The sequence below is a fragment of the Stigmatopora argus genome, chromosome 3, assembly GCF_051989625.1.
Source record: "Stigmatopora argus isolate UIUO_Sarg chromosome 3, RoL_Sarg_1.0, whole genome shotgun sequence".
Taxonomy (NCBI): Eukaryota; Metazoa; Chordata; class Actinopteri; order Syngnathiformes; family Syngnathidae; genus Stigmatopora; species Stigmatopora argus.
Window position 1 is genome coordinate 14,251,232 of NC_135389.1, and position 22,355 is coordinate 14,273,586.

The window sequence follows — 22,355 nt, forward strand, 5'->3', positions numbered from 1 at the left end:
CCAATTTTACTATTTTTCCACGTTTTCTCAACTTGATAATCTATGTTTCATGATTTATTTTATGCCTCTGAAATTATTTGTATCTTTTCTACTGAGTGGCATCTTTGAATTGTAACATTCATGCATTGTTTTGGGTTAGTCACAGGCACAACAAATGCCATCTACCATGACAACCAAAATAGGCACAACTATTATTGTAAATATTGAGTGAGTGGTTAACATGTCCGCCACACAGTTCTGAAATCTAAGTTTTGCATGTTCTCCGCGTCCTTATTGGGTTTTTTCCCGGGTACTCTGGTTTCCTCCTGCATCCTAAGAACATGCGTGGGATGGCGATTGATCACTTCAAATTTTCAGAAAGTATGAGTGTGTGCACGAATGCGTGTTTCTCTCATTGAGCCCTGCGATTGGCTGGCAAGCAAGTCAGGGATTACCCTGACTACTGCTATGAGATAGCTTGGATAGACTCCAGCACCCCCGCAACCTAAATGAGGATAAACGGCTTGGCAGGTGGATGCATCTTAAACACACAAGCCAATTTGGAGTCTTGACTCACAGTTGTGAAATGCTGTTCCAAGCATTGTAAGTAAAGAATCAAATACAGGATGACTTGCAGACAATCAGCCTCCCAGGCAAGCACGTCCGCCCACATTTTCTTTTACTATACACAACCAATAACACTTAATCAGCACCTCCTCTGTTAGCGAGCCACCATCCATGTGGCTTTGATCGGATTTAGATGAGTGCGCCTGATTTAAAACGCAGGCATGCCGTTTTCCACCACAGACCGCTCTCTGTAAGCTCTTCCGGCTAAATTAATTTAATCGAAGCTGTATAACAATGAGAAAAGTTAACGAGCCAACTAGGTCCTGGTGGCACAGAGAGGAGGGGCCATTAAAAAGCAATCAGTTTTAAAAAAGCAGAAGCTGTGGAAATTAGCCTGAAGCAGGATGCTGAAAATAATCCTTAACTGATTATTAAACAAACAGATATATGTAACCTAAACCCTATTTTTCCCCAACCTTAATTTGACTTAAGTCTGTTTGGACAATGTAGTTTTCACACACAAAAAATCACTACTACTGCATTGGTTCTCAAACTGGAGTCCAACTGCTTTAGCAACATAGGAGTGGACACGGGCTTATTAAAGCAAGTGAAAGAATTAATATCAGATATTTTAGATGACACTTTGTTGGAAAAAAATCACATAGAAGTTTATTTAAGGTTTGAATAGTGAAAAGAAATGATACGGAAAAAGTGTGTAATGTAACCTGCTGCTGTTCTGACTTTGATGTGCTTTTAATACTTCCAATATCACTAAGGTACTAAACAATTTTTATAAAAAAAAAATATTTTGGGATAAAACCTCACAACCAAAATACAATTGTAGCCTTTCCCCATTAAATGTATGCACCCCTCTCCCTACCCCATTTATCTAAATCTAGATCCTCCAATATTGTGGATAAAGCCGCCTGATGGTATAGTGGTTCACTTGCCTGACTTCGGCGCAGGCTCGATTCCCGCTGGTGGCGGTATGATTGTGATCGCGAATGGTCGTCTGTCTCTCTTTGTGCCCAATGGCTTACGGGCGACCGGTTTCGGGCATAGTCTGCCTTTTGCCCGGAGTCAGTTGGGATAGGCTCCAGAACCCCCCGTAACCGCGGTATGAAAGCTGACTAAATGAATGCTGTGTATGTTCCTTCCAGACAATGTTTGTATTCTCTTGGAAAGAAACTGAAATGACACTGTAATATTTACTCGGCCTTTTGCATTCGGCGCAAGACATTTTTGCTTGTCCTTGTCTCAGCTTTACTGTTCCCAGGGTGTCGCAGCTCTGGGAAGCAAGCCAGCAAAAGGTTGCATGATCATCTGGGGGGTCTTAAGAAGTGAGTTGCGGTTTGATCAATAATGTATTCATTAAACATTTGACCGACGATAAAGTTATGTATTCATCGGCGACTTTTTCAGGGCGTTAACTGCAGGCGTGTACGTCGCGTTTCACATGTAGTTAGGTTTTATTTGGATTTCATGTCAAGCGAAGGAGAAAAAAAATGCACCCCTGCCTCCACTGTGGGACTTGAGGCGCTGGGGGGGCCGATAGGGCAGTTTTGCTTTCTGCTGTCTTTGCAAACTGTTTCAGCCCTTTTAATCCTAACACTTTCACTTCTAGGATTAAGAGATTTGTCCTCCCCAAGCTGTTTTGCATGCAGCGACAAAAGCGGGCATTATAGCATATATCGACCCAAAATGAACTCAGTGTGTTTATTTCAGGACATTTTGTCAGGTGTATATTAAAGTAGCTCTTTTTAAAAATAATTTTCATCACAATTTAATGTTCCCTTTATTTGCCTCTATTTAAAAAAGGCATGCTGTAACAATCTTTGTGTAAATAAAACTGAATGTTTGCCTCAGGAGGACTTTATCAATTAGTGACATGAGTTTGTATATCTCAGAATTCCGTCAATACATAAGTCATTTCCTTTTGAGGATGATGTGAGGAAGTCACTAGCTAATAAGCTCTTTATTACACGGCTTCCGCATGTTCACTGAAGTATGATCATCTTTTGGTTCCAAGATTTCCTAGATTTCATTTGAAGGTTTTAGGCAGTAACACGTGTTTCACATCTTCTGAGAGTTTTTTTTTCTTGTTTTCCACAAGAAAGGATTTCTGCGCCTTTCATATCTGTATTATCCTGACGTTGTTACTGTTTTTCATGCCCCAAAGATTTTTTTTTATCAAATCACCTTCCCAGATAGAAAGTTTGGATGGAGTGTTCAACAAATGCTCACTATGAAATTGATTCCAGCATAGGTGACCTCATAGTGCCTCATATTCGCCAGCTTGAAAATTGACCAGGAGATTCTTATTATTATTATATTGTACATTTTGCAGGAGCGGGTGGAAAGGCAAATAGGCAACAGTGAAGAGAGAATAAGAGTAGCTGTTCTCCTATAGGAAGAATTAGGTAGGACTAGTAATGTGCCAGAAAAGGGGTCTGCAAACTGTTACTGGTTTTCGTTCCAACCGATCCAGCACAGTCTTTAACCAATCAGGTTTTTTGCTAAAACAAGCAGTCGTGTGCCGTCAGGGCCTTCAAGGCCTTCTCTGCTGGCCTAAGAAATATCTGAATCACAGACTGATGTTAATTATATTTTGTCCATGAATACTTATTAAATAATTCCAAATTGTATGTTAGCTTCCTTTCATTGCTTTTCCCCGTGGTTGTCCTGCTTCCAGATGTGTGTTTTCATATTGAAGCATTTAACCAATCACATTTCAGCCATTATTTGTTGCCAGGGTCAGAAATCTGCCTCAACATCTTCACAATCAGTTCTGCAGGCTCTGCTGCATTAAACAAGCATCGATAAGACTGTTGCTTTAACCAATCAGAATTCGATTTGGTGACACCAAAGCCTCCTCGCAGGCGTAGGGATACGTCATTGCTTTCACCAACTATGATTGGCTAGTGATAGAGTGGACTAGCCAGAGCTACCAAAGTGTATCTGGAGCGAGCTGCACAAGCAAATATATTGTTGTGTTGATTTAATAGTGGTTTTGTCAACCTGCAATGGCTGAAGGAGGGGAAGAAATTGATTTGTTTGCAGATTTACTGTCAAAGCCATTTTCAAGACGGACTTTTCAAGAAAAAAAAGCTGGACATCATTAAGAAAGGTCGGACAACTCCAAAGCAAGCAAGCCTGTCACAACCGGGAACTAACATTTTCAGCACTAAATCGAATAAAAAACATATGCGAGAAATACGACAGGACAGGCTCGCCTTTCAGCATTAGCTTCAATGGCGATAGAAAAGAAGGAGGAAAGAAAGGAGGATGGATATTGTGTACAGTTAAAAATGATTTTTGGTGAGTAAAATATGGCTATATTCCTAAATAATATTTCAGTTGTATGAGGTTATTATTGATTTTTTATGTGTCGCAGCTGAAGCTGCAGTAGAGGTTTTATAGCCATAAAATAGTTTTTGAGGGTTGGATTGATTCCGATAGCTCAAGGCATCACTAGAAAATTCACGGTCCGCCACTGAAAACAAGTAGCATCTGACTACAATCAACTGGTTACCCTCATAAGCCACCTGCTTGGTGAAAAAGTGCCATTTTGTTTGGAGAAAGAAGGTCAGAGTCCTCCTTGTCGACGATTTTGATGGATTAATTTGATCTGATTTTGAAGCGAGAGATGGTGGCCGCTGACAGCCCCAGTTTCAAGTCTACAACACTGTTCAGTCCATCTTCTGGCTGAAAGGGGAGGAAAGTGGTAACTAACAAAAGATGACATGAATACATGAAGATGCAATTTGTAGCTAAAAGCTTTACAGCAGGGATATGACTAATGGGAAAGAGCCATTTGGAAAAAAAAGAACACAACACAGAAATAGCAATATCTTTTTGTCATTAATTTTGAGACAGATTGCAGTTAGGACACGGAATACTATAACTCCTATTAACGGCGCCGCACATTTACCAATTAGCTCCATTGTTAAGCGCTCTGATAACACCTCTTGCATAATGAGCTAGATTAGCCTTTTATCGAGATGAAAGACTCCGTTTTCAGATTCCTCAGAAATGAGTTTGCCCGCGTGATTCATGAATTTCAATTAAAATGAAAAGACCTACTCCTGTTTGATTAGGATTTGCCTTTTTGGGGAGTTCTATTCAGATCTCTGGTTGAAGTGCGCACTTCATCTTTTCTCCTTGGCCAAAACTTCATTTCCATGTTTCTTGTGTGACACGTTTGCATTCCCCCCTTTTGGGCACTGATCAGAATTTGCTGATTAACACAAAAATCAAATCAGCTCGTCGTGGTGACATTGAATTCGTCTCCTCGTTTCCAACACTCTGCATATTGCGGCCACATTGATTACAGGTAGTCGATCTCGTGCCTTCGTCAGCACAAATGTTAGACAGACTCCCTTCTTTTCTTTCTTTTCCCATCCCTGCTTGCTTTTAATTAGACACGTACCTTGCCAGAATACTGATGTGCTGAAATCTGCCTCGTATTATCTCTCAATCTCTGGTTTACCCATTTTTGCCTGGGGAGCATTTCCGTGATTCGCAAAGGCTCGCGGCTGTTTGGGATTCCCCCCTTCCTCCTCTTTCCGGCCTCATCCCCCCCTGCTGGCAGAGGACCCCAATCGAAGGCTGATTGAGTGATAATCTATAGTCGTAGAGTTCAGGCATGCTGCCAGCTCCCGCTGACCTCTCTGCCTCTGAAATGAGATGCATGGTATCGCACATAAAACTGGGGGGAAAAAACAACAACTCAAAGCTAATCTTGCTCTCCCAATGTACTATTCAGAACCATAATATGAGGACAATAAACAAAAAGGCAGAATTTGGCTGCAATCCCAACCGGATCAGACATCTGTTTGTTTTGCTGCCCTTGGTTGCGATTTCACCACAGGCTAAGTGCGTGAACTGCTGATTCCCATCATGCTTGCTTCCTTTCCCCAGGATAAGGGAATGCCTGTCTTAACTTAGTGAGCCTGATGACCTTGTCTTCCAACTAAACTTTTTTTTTAATGCCAAGCCCTCATCTTTATGATGGATTTGATAGAGTTTCATAAAACAACAAGAAATGGCAAAACCCCTACCCAGCGGATTGTTTTTAAACTCCCCCAGCACGCTCACAGGAATACAAATAGGATCCCAACGGTCTGATGCCGTGTTGCTCAATAAGAATGATCGGGACAACACACACACACACACACACTTGGTAAATACCGCATTGCGCGGCCCTCGCTATATTCAAGAATGAGTACATGACAAAGCACTGGCTGATCAAATTAGTAGGGATTTACGACTCACTGTCATGGCTCTGCCTGCTGATAACAGCTCGATTTGGAACGTAAAACTATGTGATAAACTGAGATGTTGATTAAGTCCCCACTTTCTGGAGATTTTTTTTAGTCTGCTGTCAAATCATGTAGATGGATGCATAATAGAAGTGTTTAACGACACAACATTTTCCCACCGTCCGACCTAGTGTGTGTCTTTTTAGAATTCTTAACATTTAAAATCTAACTTAATATTAATCCCCTACATGCACAATACACAGTGCTGCTTTCTCTTTTCAACTTTGTATATAAATGAAACGTTCCCCTTCATAGGGCACTCGTTTAACCTACTGTCTGCATGTTGAGTGTGTGTGTGTGTGTGTTTGTGGGTCGTTTGTGTCTCATCCAAAATAGGGGTTTAACGTCTAGTGGTACGAAAACAAACAGGCCTACAGGTTTAGATGAATTTGACATCTATCCTTGTCAATGATGGGCTAAAAGTTAAATTTGTTGAATGTGTATACATTACATTTGGAGTGTTTTATATTGGATACAGTCGCTCTAAATATAAATATGTGAGTTAAGGTGTCTCACACTATTGTAAAGCATAATTAAGGAAGCACTGCTCTTAAAATTGTCTTTACACATTAGTCGAAGAAAATAAAAAAACACATATATATAATCTGTTGCTTGTGTGTTCTTGCTTTTATCCAGCTTTAGTCTACATTCCAAAACATGACTTTTCCAATCATTCTTTGCAACCGCTATTCTCATAAGAGTTGCGGGTGCAATGGATAATTAATGATATGCAAAGTTGTTTCGTTCAGAAATCTTACCAGATGACTTGCTTTGGAAAATGAATGAATATTTCTCAGCAGACTGAGACAAACAATATAAGAGTGGGGGCTGCATCAGAGACTGTGTAAAATGGCATGCCACAACAACACGTGTCGTTTCACGTTCACCCTTTCTGTTGTGCTGAAAGCAGTTGTCAATATGAGAATTGTGCGAGGTGATATCACAATATATCACAGATTTTTTTGTTTAACACATGTAGTCATTATGTATTAATAGTCTTTTGTATTGCTTGTGTTTTAACACATTTGCATGTGTGTTGCAGCTCTGTGCACAGAAGAATGTGTCCACGGCCGCTGTGTGTCCCCTGATACCTGCCAGTGTGAGCCAGGATGGGGTGGGCTGGACTGCTCCAGTGGTGAGTGCACCACCATCCCTTAATCCCTCAGTCTCTATTAGTTACTTAGTTACTCATTTATGCCAAAATGGCTTTACACCCTGCTAGTTTAGAACAATTTACGCCAGTGTACACCTATTGCAAAGCTACTTAGCTTTGTATCCTTTCTTCTTTGCAAACACAGCCAATGGAAAAGGTAAGTTCCTATGAATTCATATTCATTTGCTGTAAGTGGAAGTGATTTGCTTGGTCAATCTAACAGATGGATGAATGGCTTTGTTGATACATTGTTATAGCTTTTGGAAAATGAATAATAATTAAATGCACATGTAGTCCTTAAACCTAAAATCAGCTAGGATGGTCGTTTTTGTTTGTTTAGATGGATTCACTATGTCAAATTACTGCTGCTTTTTGTGAACTGAGCTGAGAAAGCCCATAGACATCTACCTTTTGTTTTTATTTTGCTTTTGCCAATCCAAGTTAAAACCAAAAAAATCAACTGAACATCTCAAGCAACCCTGCCCAAACCATGAAAATGAAAAATCAAAACAGTTTATTTTGAAGGTAACACGAGTAGATCTTAAATGAAATTTGCTGTACAATCAGCTGAGTATAGAATGATTTGCAGGATTGGCTTGATAACAGAGCTCAGTGCTGTATATCAGACATCCACCTATACTATATCGATGGAACAAACCATAACTTCTCAACCTAGTCTATGAAAATCTCCAATGCACCTCTCCCCAAACATAGCTTCACGTGAACACTCAGTAATATGTTTTGCTTTAAGGCATCCATTTATTGAAGAAAAAAAAAACCTAAATAAATAATAGGCAGGCCACAGTGTCAACTAGTGTATCGGTGGCGTTTCTGCAAAACATCCCTACCTTCGTAGAGCTAAAGTATAAACCCACACAACACGTTCTCGTATACACAACAATAAATCAAGCTGTCAGAGTAAAGAATGGGAAATTGTATCACTACTGTTAGTGTATGGATCTATGAATTTTCATTAGCAAGAAAGCCATTCCCTGATTAGCAGATGTGTGTAAATCACCTGCTCCTGCGTCATTGCAGCAGACACACAGTTCACCACCACCAGCACACACACGGGCGAGGCTGCAACAAGGTAGTGCATGAGGCTTTAGCCCCCACTCGCTGCCCCCCGGAGACTATTGGTCCACTCTTGGTTGGTTAGATGTGCAGTGCAGTGTGGAGGGGCTCGGCTAATACAACTTATTAAAAGACTTGAGCATTGAGACAGACATTATTCATAACTGTGGATTTCCATCGCAGGCGCCATTCCAGACTTTTCATTTAGAAGCTTTCATCTGTCGAAAATACCGAATGTCTGCCAAATCTCAAATTAAATTTGCCCTCTTTTTTGTAGTGTAAATGGCCTCTCTTGCTTTTTCTGCATACTTTTCCCTTTTCTTAATAGAGCATATGAACATTAACAGCCTTCAAGTACAAGTGCACGGCTCTCAGAGGCCACAAAGAACACATTGACATCTGTACTTAGCAGCTATACACCTCCATTGTGTTTATTTTGTTGTTGCATTATATGTCAAGAGAGGTATTTGACCTGGTATAAAAGCCTGCGCCGTGATTTGATTCCTGGAAATAGGGCACAATGTGTGGTGGTCACAATGTGATTAAAATGCATGTCACCCAAGCTTGGAGAGAAAGGGAGATGCTTAGCGGCCCAAAGCCAAAGTGAGAGCCTTCCAGCCGGTAACTTGGCTGCCACTTAAAGGCTTGGGACTGGTTTGTGGAGCAGCACCTGGCAGGAAGCTGTTTCGTGTGTTTTTCAGGTGCTGAGAGGAACGTCTCAGACTGTTTTCGGGGCGAGCAAAGGGAAGGCGCTAAACTTTGAGAGATTCGCAAAGTCGTCTTGGGGCTGTTTTTTTTCTTTCCCGCCTACTGGGATCCTCCTGCCGATGCCGGAAAATATTTATCCTCTCCCTGGTCTTGAAGCAAAAGTCCCACTGGGACCAGAGATGCACTGTGACCTGTATGGAGTCATAGGGGGCTCATGTTCAAGGACACTGTGGCTAATATAAAGGCTGTGTAGACGGGGAAAACATAGTTTTCTTGTCGCCTGTCAAAAATCGGAGTTTAGTTTTGAATTCTCTTGAGTAATGAATGAATGTTTAATTGTTGTTGCTGCTTTGCGTGTTGTGTTTGTGCTCTTGTAAAAAATTGTTGCATTCCACCTCTCAGTTTCCCAGTGCAGAACATTAAAATGCATTTTTGTGTTTTGATATATATTGATAAGTCTCATACTTTTCATGGCTTAGCTCTCTTCTATTTTTATGCTAAAATGTTCTTTTATCTTGTGTTGCTCAATGACATTGTTCCATTTAAAATTTCAACTGTCGGGGTGGAACAATGCTTTCAAACAACATAGGAATGAGTACTAGACATGACAACAGTTCAAAAATCCTACATGAGAAACGGATTTCACTCCGTTCTCTGAATAAAATTTGTTAATCTGAAATTCCCATCTTTGCTTTCGATTAAATCGTACAAGGGAAAATAAACTCATGTATCCACTTTTGCCATTCACACAAAAGTGGATGGAATATTTATTTGCTAACTTAAAATATTAGTCTCAATAATACAGTGCTGTAGCTTCCGAAAAATAAGTCATGGCTTTCTGCAATTTTACTAGCTTTGAGTTCCGTTAACGTACCCAAGTAATATTATTTCGTATTAGAATTTGTAATCAGTGTTGTTTTAAGCCTTTGTGGGGCAAGTGACCTTTTAGGTAAAACTAACTTGAACCATATTTTACGGACTATAGGTTTTTTTTTTTTTTTTTTTTTAATTGTTTGGGTAATACTCAAGTGTGACTTATGTTTTTTTTCTCTTTGGACCACTGACAGCCTGTTGTGTTTTTTTATTTTATTTTTAAAGCTATAGTTATCTGGAAAACATATTCTAACAGATGCCAATTTAGCCTGTTGTCCATTTTTCTATTTTTAGTTTGACGTATGGTCGTTCTTGGTTTCTGCTCAAGTAAAAAAATGCCTTCCCAAAAGTGTGACCTATACTCCACTTTTTTTCTTCGCTGTGTGTTGTTTGGCTGGTGCGACTTATACTCAGGTGCGACCTACGGTCTGAAAAATACACTAGATGTGAACAGCAGAAAGACTGTGTTGTGTAGACCTCATTATGTAGTACATCACAAGTAGTGGCATCAACGAGTTGACCTATTACTACAAAGACAGACTGAATCCATCCAGCGAGTATGTATTTCAAAAAGACTCCTGCGAGGATCCCCTCCGGCCGCCGTCAACAATATTTACACATTATTCTCAGAAGTGCATGTAAGCCAGATGGTTCACCTCCTCTCCCACAGCAGCAGGACATTGACATGCATCCGCGTCAAAGAACTCCACAATGCAAATAGCTTCATCCAGGCGTGACATGCGTTCATCGAAAGACACTTGTCAAATCGGTTTCTTTTAGCACACATAGACACACTATTTAAAAAGAGTTGTACAAAGAAAAATGTACATATGTTCTGCAATATATTTTAATACAAAAATCTGGATTTTGGGAGGTGAAAATATACCCCTGATGTTAAATAATATGATAGAAACACCACTTTCCCCATACCTGTTACTGCTATATTAAACCATTGTTGAGTCAACATTTCTCAAACCATATGTTTAAGTTGGTTATCTACCCTGTAATTCATTGAATTACCAAACCAGGTTGTAATCAGATGTATCTAATGTTGTTTTATTAGTACTTATTGATTGGTTATTATCAGTGGCGGTCGGTGCATTTTCTCGTAGCGCCTTCAACGTATCAATCCAACCCTCAAAAACTATTTTATGGCTATAAAACCTCTACTGCAGCTAGAGCTGCGACACATAAAAATAATCAATAAATCAATGCATAAAACGGGGTAAAATCCACTTCCTAGCAGCATTTCATGATTAAATACAAATACTGGAGCTTTTCACACATTAAAACCAGGCCAGGGGGGCGATTTTCCCGGGAAAAGACAGCGATAAACGTCAATGGCGTACGGGCAAACATTGCCCGAAAATGGGGTAAAATCCAGACAAAAACAGCATTTATTGGTTAAATACAAATACTGGCACTTTTTAGACATCAGAACCGGGCCCGGAGTATCATTTCCCCGGTAAAAAGACAGCGATGAACGTCGATACGTCCATACGTGAAATGACAAAAAAATGCTCTAAAATTAGGTCAAATCCACTTCCTAGCAGCATTTATTGACTGAATACAAATACTGGAGCTTTTGAGACATTACAACCAGGCAAGGGGGGTGATTTCCTCGGGAAAAGACAGCGATGGACGTCAATGGCGAAATGGCACAAATTAAACTGGGATAAAATCCACATCCTAGCAGCATTTAGTGATTAAATACAAACACTGGAGCTTAAATACAAACACTGGAGCTTTTCAGATATGAGAACCGGGCCCACAATTGAAATATTATTTAGGAATATAGCCATATTATACTCACCAAAAATTCTTTTTAACTGTACACAATATCCATCCTCCTTTCTTTCTTCCTTCTTTCCTATCGCCATCGAAGCTAATGATGAAAGTCGAGCCTGTCCTGTCATATTTCTGGCATAGTCCGTTTTGAAAATGGCTTTAAATCAAAACAACAATATACTATTTGCTTGTGGAGCCAAGTTAGCGCACTGAAAGTGCTGCACACACCATTTTCCCGGCTGTAACAGGCTTGCTAGCTTCGGAGTTGACCGCCCTTTCTTAATGATGTCCATTTTTTTCTGGAAAAGTCCGTCTGGAAAATAGCTTTGTGAGAGAAATCTGCAACAGAATCCATTTGTTTTTGCCATTGTGGGTGGAGTTTGCAATCTCTGGCTGCTTTGGCCCGCCTACTAGCCAATCATAGTTGCTGAAAGCAATGACATGTCCCAGCCAGCAAAATGCCAACGCCTATGAAAAATCATTGTGAGGTTGCCAATTCGAAATCTGATTGGTTAAAAGCAACAGTCTTGTTTAATGCAGCAGACCCCGCAGAACTGATTTTGAAGGCTTTGAGGCAGATCTGATCTGGCAACAAATAATGGCTGAAATGTTATTGGTTAAATGCTTCAATATGAAAACACATCTGGAAGCAGTGCAACCAGGGGGGAAAGCAATGAAAGGAAGCTAACAGACCATTTGGAATAAGAAGTACGTATTGATGGACAAAATATAATATGATTCAGCTATTTCTTAGGCCAGCAGAGAAGGCCTTGAAGGCCCTGATGGCCCGCCACTGGTTATTATATATCGAGTTGTTTCCAGCATATTTCCAAGACCTACATGTGATGGGTTTAATTAGAAATAACACTGGAAAGCCACTTATAATTAAACTAACCATTTCATCAAATTTCTGATATTCTCTGGGATTTAGCCATCTTTTTAATTTGTTACTAGTGTCTGAATTTCATACTTGGGTCTTTTTATGTGTTAAAAGTAATGGCCAGTGAGAGTGTATTTAATGATGATTGCCACAAATAAAAATCTATTACATTTCTCATCAGACAAGCATGTAGAAGAGCCATTTAATGACCACTATAACTATTTTATTTTCTGCCAGCTTGTTTGCCTTTTTCTTTTTCACATTAATTCCGTGGGAATAGTCATGAATCGACAGCACTTTGTTGTATAAATTATGATTGTGTATAGCTGGTTATATAACTTGCGGGGGTGATGTATCTGTGTGATGCATGTCCATGCACCTTTAAAGTGATCAGTGAGATTTTGCATGCATTTTCCAAGTGAGTTAAAGCTATTGTTTCCGTAAATAGTTTTTTTGGCCCGACGCGCACATTGACTTGCTTCTCTGCTCCGGAGAGTCTTGTGCCGTCCCATTAAACAGGATTTACAGCACACACGAGCTCACTACTCCATTACCTTTGGGAGAAAGTCTAAAACGCGTGCACGTGGACATTTTACCGCGTGCATTTTCATACATGGGAGGGCGAGCGCAGCATTTACGGTGTGGCCATGGTCAGTGGGATCAAATAATTTAGAGGAAACCCATTGTGATTGCCGCTATCTCACTGATGTTTGTCATTATCCAGTAAGAGTGCGTCTGAGAGTCCGCATAGATGGTCTGATTTAAGGACATTAAAAAGCCTTATCTGTTGTCCTTAAGAGAAGGTCAGCGCGGTTAAAATTGCAGAAATGCCATGATAACAGTTTAGAGAGACAGAACGTCTCCAGAATACTAATGCAGAACAAAGCTCATTTTGCAGGCTCTGTCATGCTGGGTCTTCAGTCTCTTGCCATTTTTCGGTCTCAACAGACACTATGTATTGTTTTGGATGAGCCGTTTACACTAAGCTATGTGTGTGTGTGTGTATGCACGTGCGGTAACTTGCAATGTTGTTTATATGCTTGTCAGTCTTGTCTTGCTCCTGCATCGACTCCTCTTCTGAGTCCTCGATGTCCTCGTGTCTTTACCTTCAGACCCTTTACATTAGAACGTCGTCTTCTCCTAACTCGGCCGTGTATAACCTTTCACACAGATGGGCAGAGTGCAACCAATGAGGTTTCTTTCTGATGGTTTAAGCACTGTGACAAACATACACAAGGATGATGGCAGAAATGTTTAAAATGAGGTCAATAATTGCTAAAGGAGGAAATGTAATTTTCTTTCACTGTTTGGATTTGTCAAAGTGCTCTCAGGCACTCAATTTAAAATTGTGACCACAATGGTCAATATTCCCGTGTAAACAATGAAACGGAAAAAGTTGCCTGCCCTCTTGGTTCCCAATTCTATTTTGCTTCCCTTTTGTGCTTCAAAGTAAAACAGGAAAATCTGATAATACTGTCAATTTTCATGGGGATGATTTAATTCTACAATGGATGTCTCATTCAATGCCACTGGCAGTGATAGACCACAAATCAAAATTAACTGATACTTAGGATTGAATGATCATGCTTTAGCACTACTGACTGCAATAGACGTCAAATTGTATTGGACTGCCAATAATGTCAGCTTGTGAGTTAATTTAGAAAATAATGTTAAAGCCCTTTAGAACACTAGAAACATTGTTGAGCTGGTTTATTTTGTTATTTCTAAGGTAATATGTCAGTTACAGTTTTTAATTAACTTTATTCACTACATGGGGTGAGCAAAAATCAAAAAATCAATAAATGGCTTGTTTTGTCATTTTCAACTGGACTGTGCCAAAGCAATGTAGATTTTTTTTGCAATAGCATATGATCCAATTAAGGCCATTCAAAATATAGTTGAACTTTGTGCCAGGATTTTCAGTAAAGAATATGCACAATGCACAAAATCTTTCAGAAGAGTTTGGCTAGTTTATTCAATTCTGTTCTAAACAGAAAAAAGCACACATACAAATAGGTCAAACCCTGCGAAAGCAGAAAGTAAGTATTTGGTTTTGTAGATCTGTTTGCCTTTATGTGCCCAAGATGACTCAAGAACGAAAGATAGATTTTTATCAAACTTGCAGCATATGTTTGGAAAAATGGAATAAAAGTGGTGATTAAATTTTGGGGTCAGGAGGCCAAAGGTCACAGGTCTGAAAAGTAATTTTGCAATAACTTGATAACGGATTAGCCTGTTTAACTCAAATCTGCAGGTTACACGATATAATGACAGAGAGGATCAAGGGTCTTAGAGGTCATAAATATGGTGACGCTTTGAATTTGGTTGCTCAGTCAGAACTCTGCTCTCTTAGTGCTCCTCTAGTGTGTTTGTATGAATGTGAGTGCTGGTTGTTTTGTGTGTTTGTCTGTGTGTTCTGCAATTGGCTGGCGTTCAGCTCAGGATGTGACCTGTTTTCAACTCTAAAGGCTCCAGTTCACCTGTGACGCCATTGAGAGTGACTGGCTTAGAATTTGAACGGATGGACGTCGTTCTTAAGGTCTTGTATTTAAAAAAAAAAAAAAAACTTTTCAAAAGAGAAATCTGATAGCACTATCCCCATGAATGCCACTGAAAGAGTTACATAGAAATATAGTAAGAAACAAGAGGATTTTTGAATTTTTCAGATTTCACGTTTCTTAACATGGAATTTCTTTCGTATCCTGAGACAAAATTTTCCCTTTGAAGCCTTTAGTAACCTGAATATTTTGTATAGCGAGACATTTGTAAGTAGAGGTACCAATCTATTTAGAAAGAGATTTCCTTGCTAACGACAAAAACATTCCCATGTATTCAATCTATTGATGAATTTTGAATGCAGGTTGAGGTGTAATGTCAAAATGTGTTCTATCTGGATGAGAATAAATAACTTGCAACGTCTGGTGCAATGTATTATTTATGTAAAATCTCTTTCAGGTTATGAGAGGCTTAGAAACCCCACGCCCACCCCCTTTTTTATAGCTTTTTAGCATCTTCTCCTTGTGTGTGCACCAGGGTGACCTTGCTTTATTCTAGGTTTGGGGGAGTATTAGCAGTCCCTCTCCAATCCTGTGGTGCCCCTGCAATCTCCTGATGTTTAACCCTGCACTTCATCGCAGTGGTGCAGTGATTACAGGCCATCCTGAGGAACATCGATTGTCCCACTCCTCCTAGGCAAGCCCCACACAATGCTGACGAATGAACTCGTGGCCCTGCCAAGTCCAATTAACTGTCAGTGCTGCATCGACGGGCCCCTCCGTTTGTTGAGAGTGAAGAAAAACAAACTTTTAATCAAATTTTCCTCCAGACCCCCAGGGTATTTGGGCTCGTAGTTTGCATTCTGCGGCGCTCTCACGCCGCCTGCATCCCTGCCGCCCTCTCGAGAGGTTTCCTTGCATGTTGCGGGCCCGAGATAGTGCACCACGCTGTACTTTTTCTCCGTCGGTTGTCCCCGACTGGTAAATCAGCTGTCGTTTAAATGGTATACTGCCTCAAAGTAGGCTAACAAAAGACTGAATGTATTAATTCGCATTTGCATTACTTAACATACGATACAGTGCTTGGCTCTGCAACACAAATTGCTTTGCGCATTGTTTAACTTGGGTGGGAGTTTACAGCATTTCCCACTGAGCACAGTGTGTGTCATTGTTTTGAATAGAAATAAGACAGTTGACTGATCAATAAAAGCGAGGCTACAACCCTGCAAAAAAAATTCCAAAGTATTAACTTCACTGCAAATCTCCTCTGTTAATTCTTCCAAGGTCGAGATAAACAACTGTGCTCTGCTGGCCCTTGATTAGAGTAATGCGGACATTACAAGTCCCCCAATTCAATTAAATTGTTTGTTTTTGCTACACGGGGACAATTACAAAGACAATCTACAATCTACTTCGGCCATTCCGATTCTAGTTAGCAAATATTGACAAAGGATAGACTAAGTAAAGAGGTTCAAATAGACAAAAATATTGGACCAACATCCCATTACTCCCAAAATAATTTAGTATGGTCCTCAACTTCAGCAGGTTCCATACAATGAGAAGATTTTGAATTCTTTGAGAATTTCATGAACGTTTGTAATGATTTGAGGAAGTCTTGCTCATACTTCAAAAGCGTTGAGATCATTATTTTCTTGCTACCATTGACGGCAATAGTTGTCCCTTCCATTTCCCCAAAGATATTGGAGGTCTGTCGTCACTGGTACTGAAAATGATCGTTCCCATGCCATCCCTCACGGTACTTTAGGAAGTTGTACATGGATGGTGGGCAAAGTTAGAAAACAGGAAGGCGACTGTGCTGATTTGCCATGTGCTTTGTGAGCGAATGCAATCAAGGGGAACTTTTCATCGTGTGACATTGTCCATGTGCTGACATTGCAGTTCAGCTCAAAAGAACAATTCCCTGTCGGAGGTGTTTGAATTGAAATGGCTGTACCTTGTAATTCGCTTGCTTTTGTCCCGAGCAAATTGTTTAAAAGATCGAATGACAAAATTACACCCCTGCTAGACACGGCACAAATAGAGGTTTTAGGTCTGTGGAGCAATATCAACAGCACTCGCATGGACTCCCCAACAAGATTTCACATGGATTCGGCCTCTTACATAGCCTCCTTGTTGAGTTTAATCAAAAGTGAGCAGTGATTACACGTATTGGTGTTGTTTTAGTATTTTATACACCCTTCCTTCAATGCTGGTAATCAATCACAGTTGAAAGCTCACACTGACAGAAGCTGGAGGAACCTGACGTCTTTTTCCCAGACGACTCCATTCATTTGTTTGAGGCCTCTTTAATGTAACTACAGCATGTTTTCAATCTCTCTCTCCTGCGTACACACACACATGGCTCTCCATGGGTTTACTTGCCTTTGCCTGTGAGCTTGGAAGAAGAATTATTCATGTGACGCATGAGTTTCAGAAATGAGGAAGAACAGCGCGACTTTCAGAGGCAGCAGTTCATTCGACACAAACGCCAGAATTTCCTTAGCGTGTTCCTTTTTTTGTGAAGCATATTCTCAAAAGAATCCATTTTTATCATCGAGAGAAGATTGTTTAAAAAAAGGGAGCAGAAATCTGATATTTTTCCGTTTCTGTTCTTTTGTACCAGCTACTATCTATCCTTATTTCTGTCGCATTAGGTATTCTTTGTATTTTATGGGTGCTTGTTAGAACAAATTGGACGATCGCAGGTTATTATTATTATTATTATTATTATTATTATTATTATTTTACGGACAGTGTGTGCCTTAAAATGTTTTAGAACATTTTTTTTTGCACAGCCGACAATCTCAGTTTATGGATGCCAGCTAATCATCCTTATGGTATCACTTTTCTCACACAATGTACTAATATACTATAATTTGGCACTCGAGGTGCCTGGGCATGAAGAACTCTACCCCAAAATGGATGGCTTTATAATGATCATTTGCACAATGTGATATCATTAAAAAGCAATTATGCTGTAATTTCTGTGAACCCTTGTTTCTGTGTTGGTTAGCTCATTTAGTCGGTATCAGGGCACTCCAGTCCATAAGAGGGCACATTGCATATACGTTTATTGGTTTGGGTGCAAACAAAATAAAACATACAGTTTGCTTACATAATGCCACTGACCTGAATGGGCCTTCCAGCGATAATTGCAACAACAACTACTAGTTTCTCAGTATAGATAATTATTTATTAACCAACACATTTGTGCTCAACCATGACTGAAATGATGGATTTGTGCTTTCTTATGTTAGCAGGGCACTTTCTATTAAAGAGAAATTGATGTTTAGGGTGGTGCAGCTATTATATCTTTTTTTTTTTAAATTGTGTGATTTGAACAGAAAACAGAGAAAAAATATTCAACTATTTATTTTTATTTTTGCTATGTAGTGATTATAGGAATCCTTCATTTGTAATCCGGACATATGCAAATACTCAAAAAATGTGAGCACTCAGTGAGGCAAAAACTTTTGCCGATAATTTTAACGCTTTATCGGTCACGTGACTATTTCTTTAGTTTATTTTGAATGTATAAATACAATTTATATAGCAATAAAATGTTGAAAAAATCCAAAATAGATACAGATTATGGCTTTGGATGATGCTTGAAAGTTTTTTTTTTTGCATAGTATTAGAAAACAACAAATGTGCAATTCATCTAAAGAGAGACGACTAGCTTTCAATGCCATTGACGGGGCTGGACGTCAAATCCATTTTTAGTGGCGGAGGCTGGCAGCAAATGAACACTGCCAGCCCTCCCAGTCAAAATAGCGCCATCAATGGATGCCAGTGTGTACAAATGAAAAAAAAAATAAGAAAAAGATGATGAATGACATGTGTTTAGGAATGAAGTAGGCCACATGGATTCATAAAACTCAAATTAGACCATCTGTGGTGGACAATTAGATTTTTTTTCTTTTTATCACCTAAATTGTTAATAACAATTCTTTGTTTCAAATTTATGTCGACGGGGCATGTTCAATTTCACTCAACAAACACTTAAATGAAAGACATTAAGAGCAGTTTGGATCATTTTAAGTGCTTTCTAGGGAAATTGGCCAAAAACATGACTGAAATAAAAGTGGTTTAACCATTACATCCCCACATTTTCACCAGATAATTTGTAATAACTGTTTTACTGGTATTATCCATGTGGGTATGAAATAATAGCACAAAACAACTATAATTTGCTGCACATTCTTTGACTTTCTCCTGTTGTTGATGGAGACCATCCATTTGTGCGCTTTGACCGAGCCCCTTCTCATTGACCGCCTATGCCCCGTGGTACAATTGGTTTCGTGCTAATTAGAATTGATAATTGAAAAAAGGAAATCAATATTTGTAAATTGGGAGTGGTAAGAGTTGGTTTTATCAGGTTGACATTGTTTTTTTTTGAATGGTGTGCGGTCCAGCAAAAACGTGACTTTGTATTTGAATAGAACTGAAGATAAATGAGAAGATCCACTATTCCACAAAGGGCCACATTGGGTGCAGGTTTTTGTTCCAACTGATCCAGCACTGATTACTCAAGGTTAGAGAGACCAGACTTGGATTGTTTGGCCATTTTGAGGCTGGAACTGGCAGGGAACAGGGCCAGAATTTGACCTAGGGGAAGATACATGGATGGAGTGATGGAAGGAGAGCATGAAAGTGACTGGTGTAAGGAAGGATGATGCAACGGAAAAACCTGATTGGCTGTGGTGACCGCCCACGAACAAGCCAAAAGTCTAGCAGTAGTACAAGATGTATTGCAGGAATTGGAAAGTTTTTAATAAGGCACTAATAGAAAGTGTGATCGTCATTTTAACAATATGATGACCCAGCAGCTTTTATGGGTTGTGTGAGGTTCTGTAGAATAAGGGCTTACTACTTTAATATATGGGAGTGTCTTTTTTACACTCTGCTTGTGGTGCAACAAAAACAACATGAATGTTTTTATTTGAAATACCATAAAGTTGTTTGGAATTAAGTCTCCAAAGATGCTGTCTGCTCATAATCAGCGGTCCTATTGACCTGGCTTCGGATGTACCGTGGAGGCGCCAGTAAGCCTTGCATCGATTCGCACCTCGCATACTGAATAGAACTCGGTACAATTGATCAGTTCCACTTTGCGAGACTGGCAAGCTCAAATGTTTCTTCCCCCCCCCCCCCCCCCCCCCCCCCCAAACCCCCCCCCCGCCACCCCACCCCACCCAGACTTTTTAAATAAGTTTAGTTATTTGGTCATCACTTTTAACAATCCAGGTAACAAAATGTCACGTCTCGCTTCAACACGACCACCTGCAAGTTGCTATCAAGGCGGTAAAACGCACGCTCGGACTAAACCGTGGCCGCAATTTGTGTTCGGCACGTCTCCTCCTCCTGTTGTTAACTGGGCCCTGTGCTCATTTGTCCTCAGGAGGGACAAAAATGCACAAGGCCTAAGCGAAGATAAATTAAGGCGGCACAGATAACACGCCCAAGCTGCAGAAGGCTGCTTTTTCAATCTAGCAGAACCACCCGATGACTATTGGCAGCTTTTTCTGCATGCTTTCAAAATACATTTGTCAGGCTAACAGTGTCCACGCTGTCTTCTTGTTTTGTTTACCCGTGGTGCCACTGGTCCAAACCTTGAATGACTGATTTGTAAACCTCGCTCACATTTCAATTCATCATGCTCGACAGAAGGTGCATACGATCCAACATTTGTGTTGACGAATAACTGCTTTTTCAGTTTGGAAAATTAAAATGGGGCCTTTTTTATTTTTTTTATTTTTTACAAAATCCCCAAAGCAACCTTTATGCTAAGTCATGAGTTTCAACTGATATTAAGCTCTGTTGAACATAACGTTTAATTGTTATTATTGTGGTGGTAATTGTAGTATGTATGCTAGTGTCCACCTGGGAAAGATCTATAGAAAATAAAAGTCTCAGAACTCAATGAAAATCATTAGAGAAATTTTAAGTTCATCAAAACAAAAAATACCCTCCTATACTTTGAATTTTGCCGTTTATATGATGCTAATTTTTAATTCCTGGCTCCTTTATTTTATCTTCTGTGCCACTCACCTGAATCAAAAGCTGTAAGCAGTTTCATAATTCCAAATGTTTTTTGTAGTAGTTTATTTGTTATATGTTCAATTCAATTTACTAACACCAGATACATGCAAAGTGATGCTATATAAATAGATGTGAAACAAAAACCAATGACCTTTGCATAGATGAAAATGCATTTCATCACTGCTTGATTCCTATCGAGAAAAGCTTATCCTTGCTAAATTTACTTCCCGGTACCTACTGACAATAGCCAATAAATGGGACCGTAAAATAAAGCCGATGCTTCCCTTTGATTTTCCATAGATGAATAAATAACTAAAACTAATCAAACATGCAACCCATACAATATCTTCAGCTACAGTATTATAGATAGATATTATGTAACAACAATAATCATCATTTTTCCCTGTCGTATCAGCTTCACATTATTAGTCTACACGATTTATTTCATGTGCTGGGATGAATGTTGAAGAAATTTATTGAATGTCCCTGCATGGTTACAAAATAGCTCATTGTCGCAAGAGTGCGCAATCTGTGCGTAAGCTGAATTGCAAGATTTGTGTCAGTGTTCCTGCAAAAAGATTATTTCATATTTTGGAAGCGACCAATGATTAGCTTTACTTGTCAAAAAGAAGTGTTGTGCAAGGCCAAAACTAGTGGCCCATTTAACAGCAGTTATTTGTTCACGTAATAAAGTGAACCACATTAATTTCATTATTGTGGGACATTTTCATGTAATTGCTGTTTTTTTCTTTTTTCATATAGCCTGCCTTGTTATTTTAGTGAAATGGATTGTCGCGTACCAAAATAAAGCTCAATGTTATCTAATTTTCTAATGTTTTTCGAATAGTTTTCTTTCCATAGTTAACTATTGCAGAAAAAAAATACAAACAGCAAATCAACTATATTACTCAGGATTTCAAAGTTCTTTGATTACCTTGAAGGTAGAAAAGTACTTACTTTAAGCCATTCAACTTTTAATATTTACGAGGTGGCAAGTAAAGGCTCATTAGACCCAACTGTGTTTTTCTACTAAAGTGAGTCGCATGATATTTTTGCTCTCCAAAAACAGTTAACAGCTAATCATAAACTTTCAATTCTCCACATTTTCTTGGGTTATATGCTGTCTTAATTTACAGGTACATCCAGAAGTAAGCAAAAATGAAAAATTATTATTCCATGGCCGTTTCTGTTTTTGTATGTTTGTTTGTTTGTTTTTGGACAGCCATTTCACAGGATGTTAGATTAATGTTGCCCAACTTCTATGCATGCTGCCATGCAGATCAGGAGTCTTGCTATTGTCTTAAAAAGAAAATTAAGCACATTTCTTGGAATAGGCTTTGCTCTCTATTTCGCACTTTTGACATTTTACACAAAATGACTACAATAACCAGTAGGAATCATTTTCTCTGTATCCCTGAATGTAAGTTTTCAGTCTCCCTTTTTGGAACCAATAATAGTCGAAACTTCGCAGATGC

General features: G+C 39.4%; 1 protein-coding gene across 3 annotated transcripts in view; it reads left to right on the forward strand.

Moving 5' to 3' along the window:
• megf11 (multiple EGF-like-domains 11) overlaps window positions 1-22,355 on the forward strand; it is a 74,864-nt gene that overhangs the window by 20,820 nt on the left and 31,689 nt on the right. For all 3 annotated transcript variants that reach the window (XM_077596377.1, XM_077596379.1, XM_077596378.1), the window contains exon 6: window positions 6,910-7,002. In XM_077596377.1, coding sequence (XP_077452503.1) covers window positions 6,910-7,002 — 93 coding nt within the window. The remainder of the gene's footprint in view (window positions 1-6,909; window positions 7,003-22,355) is intronic.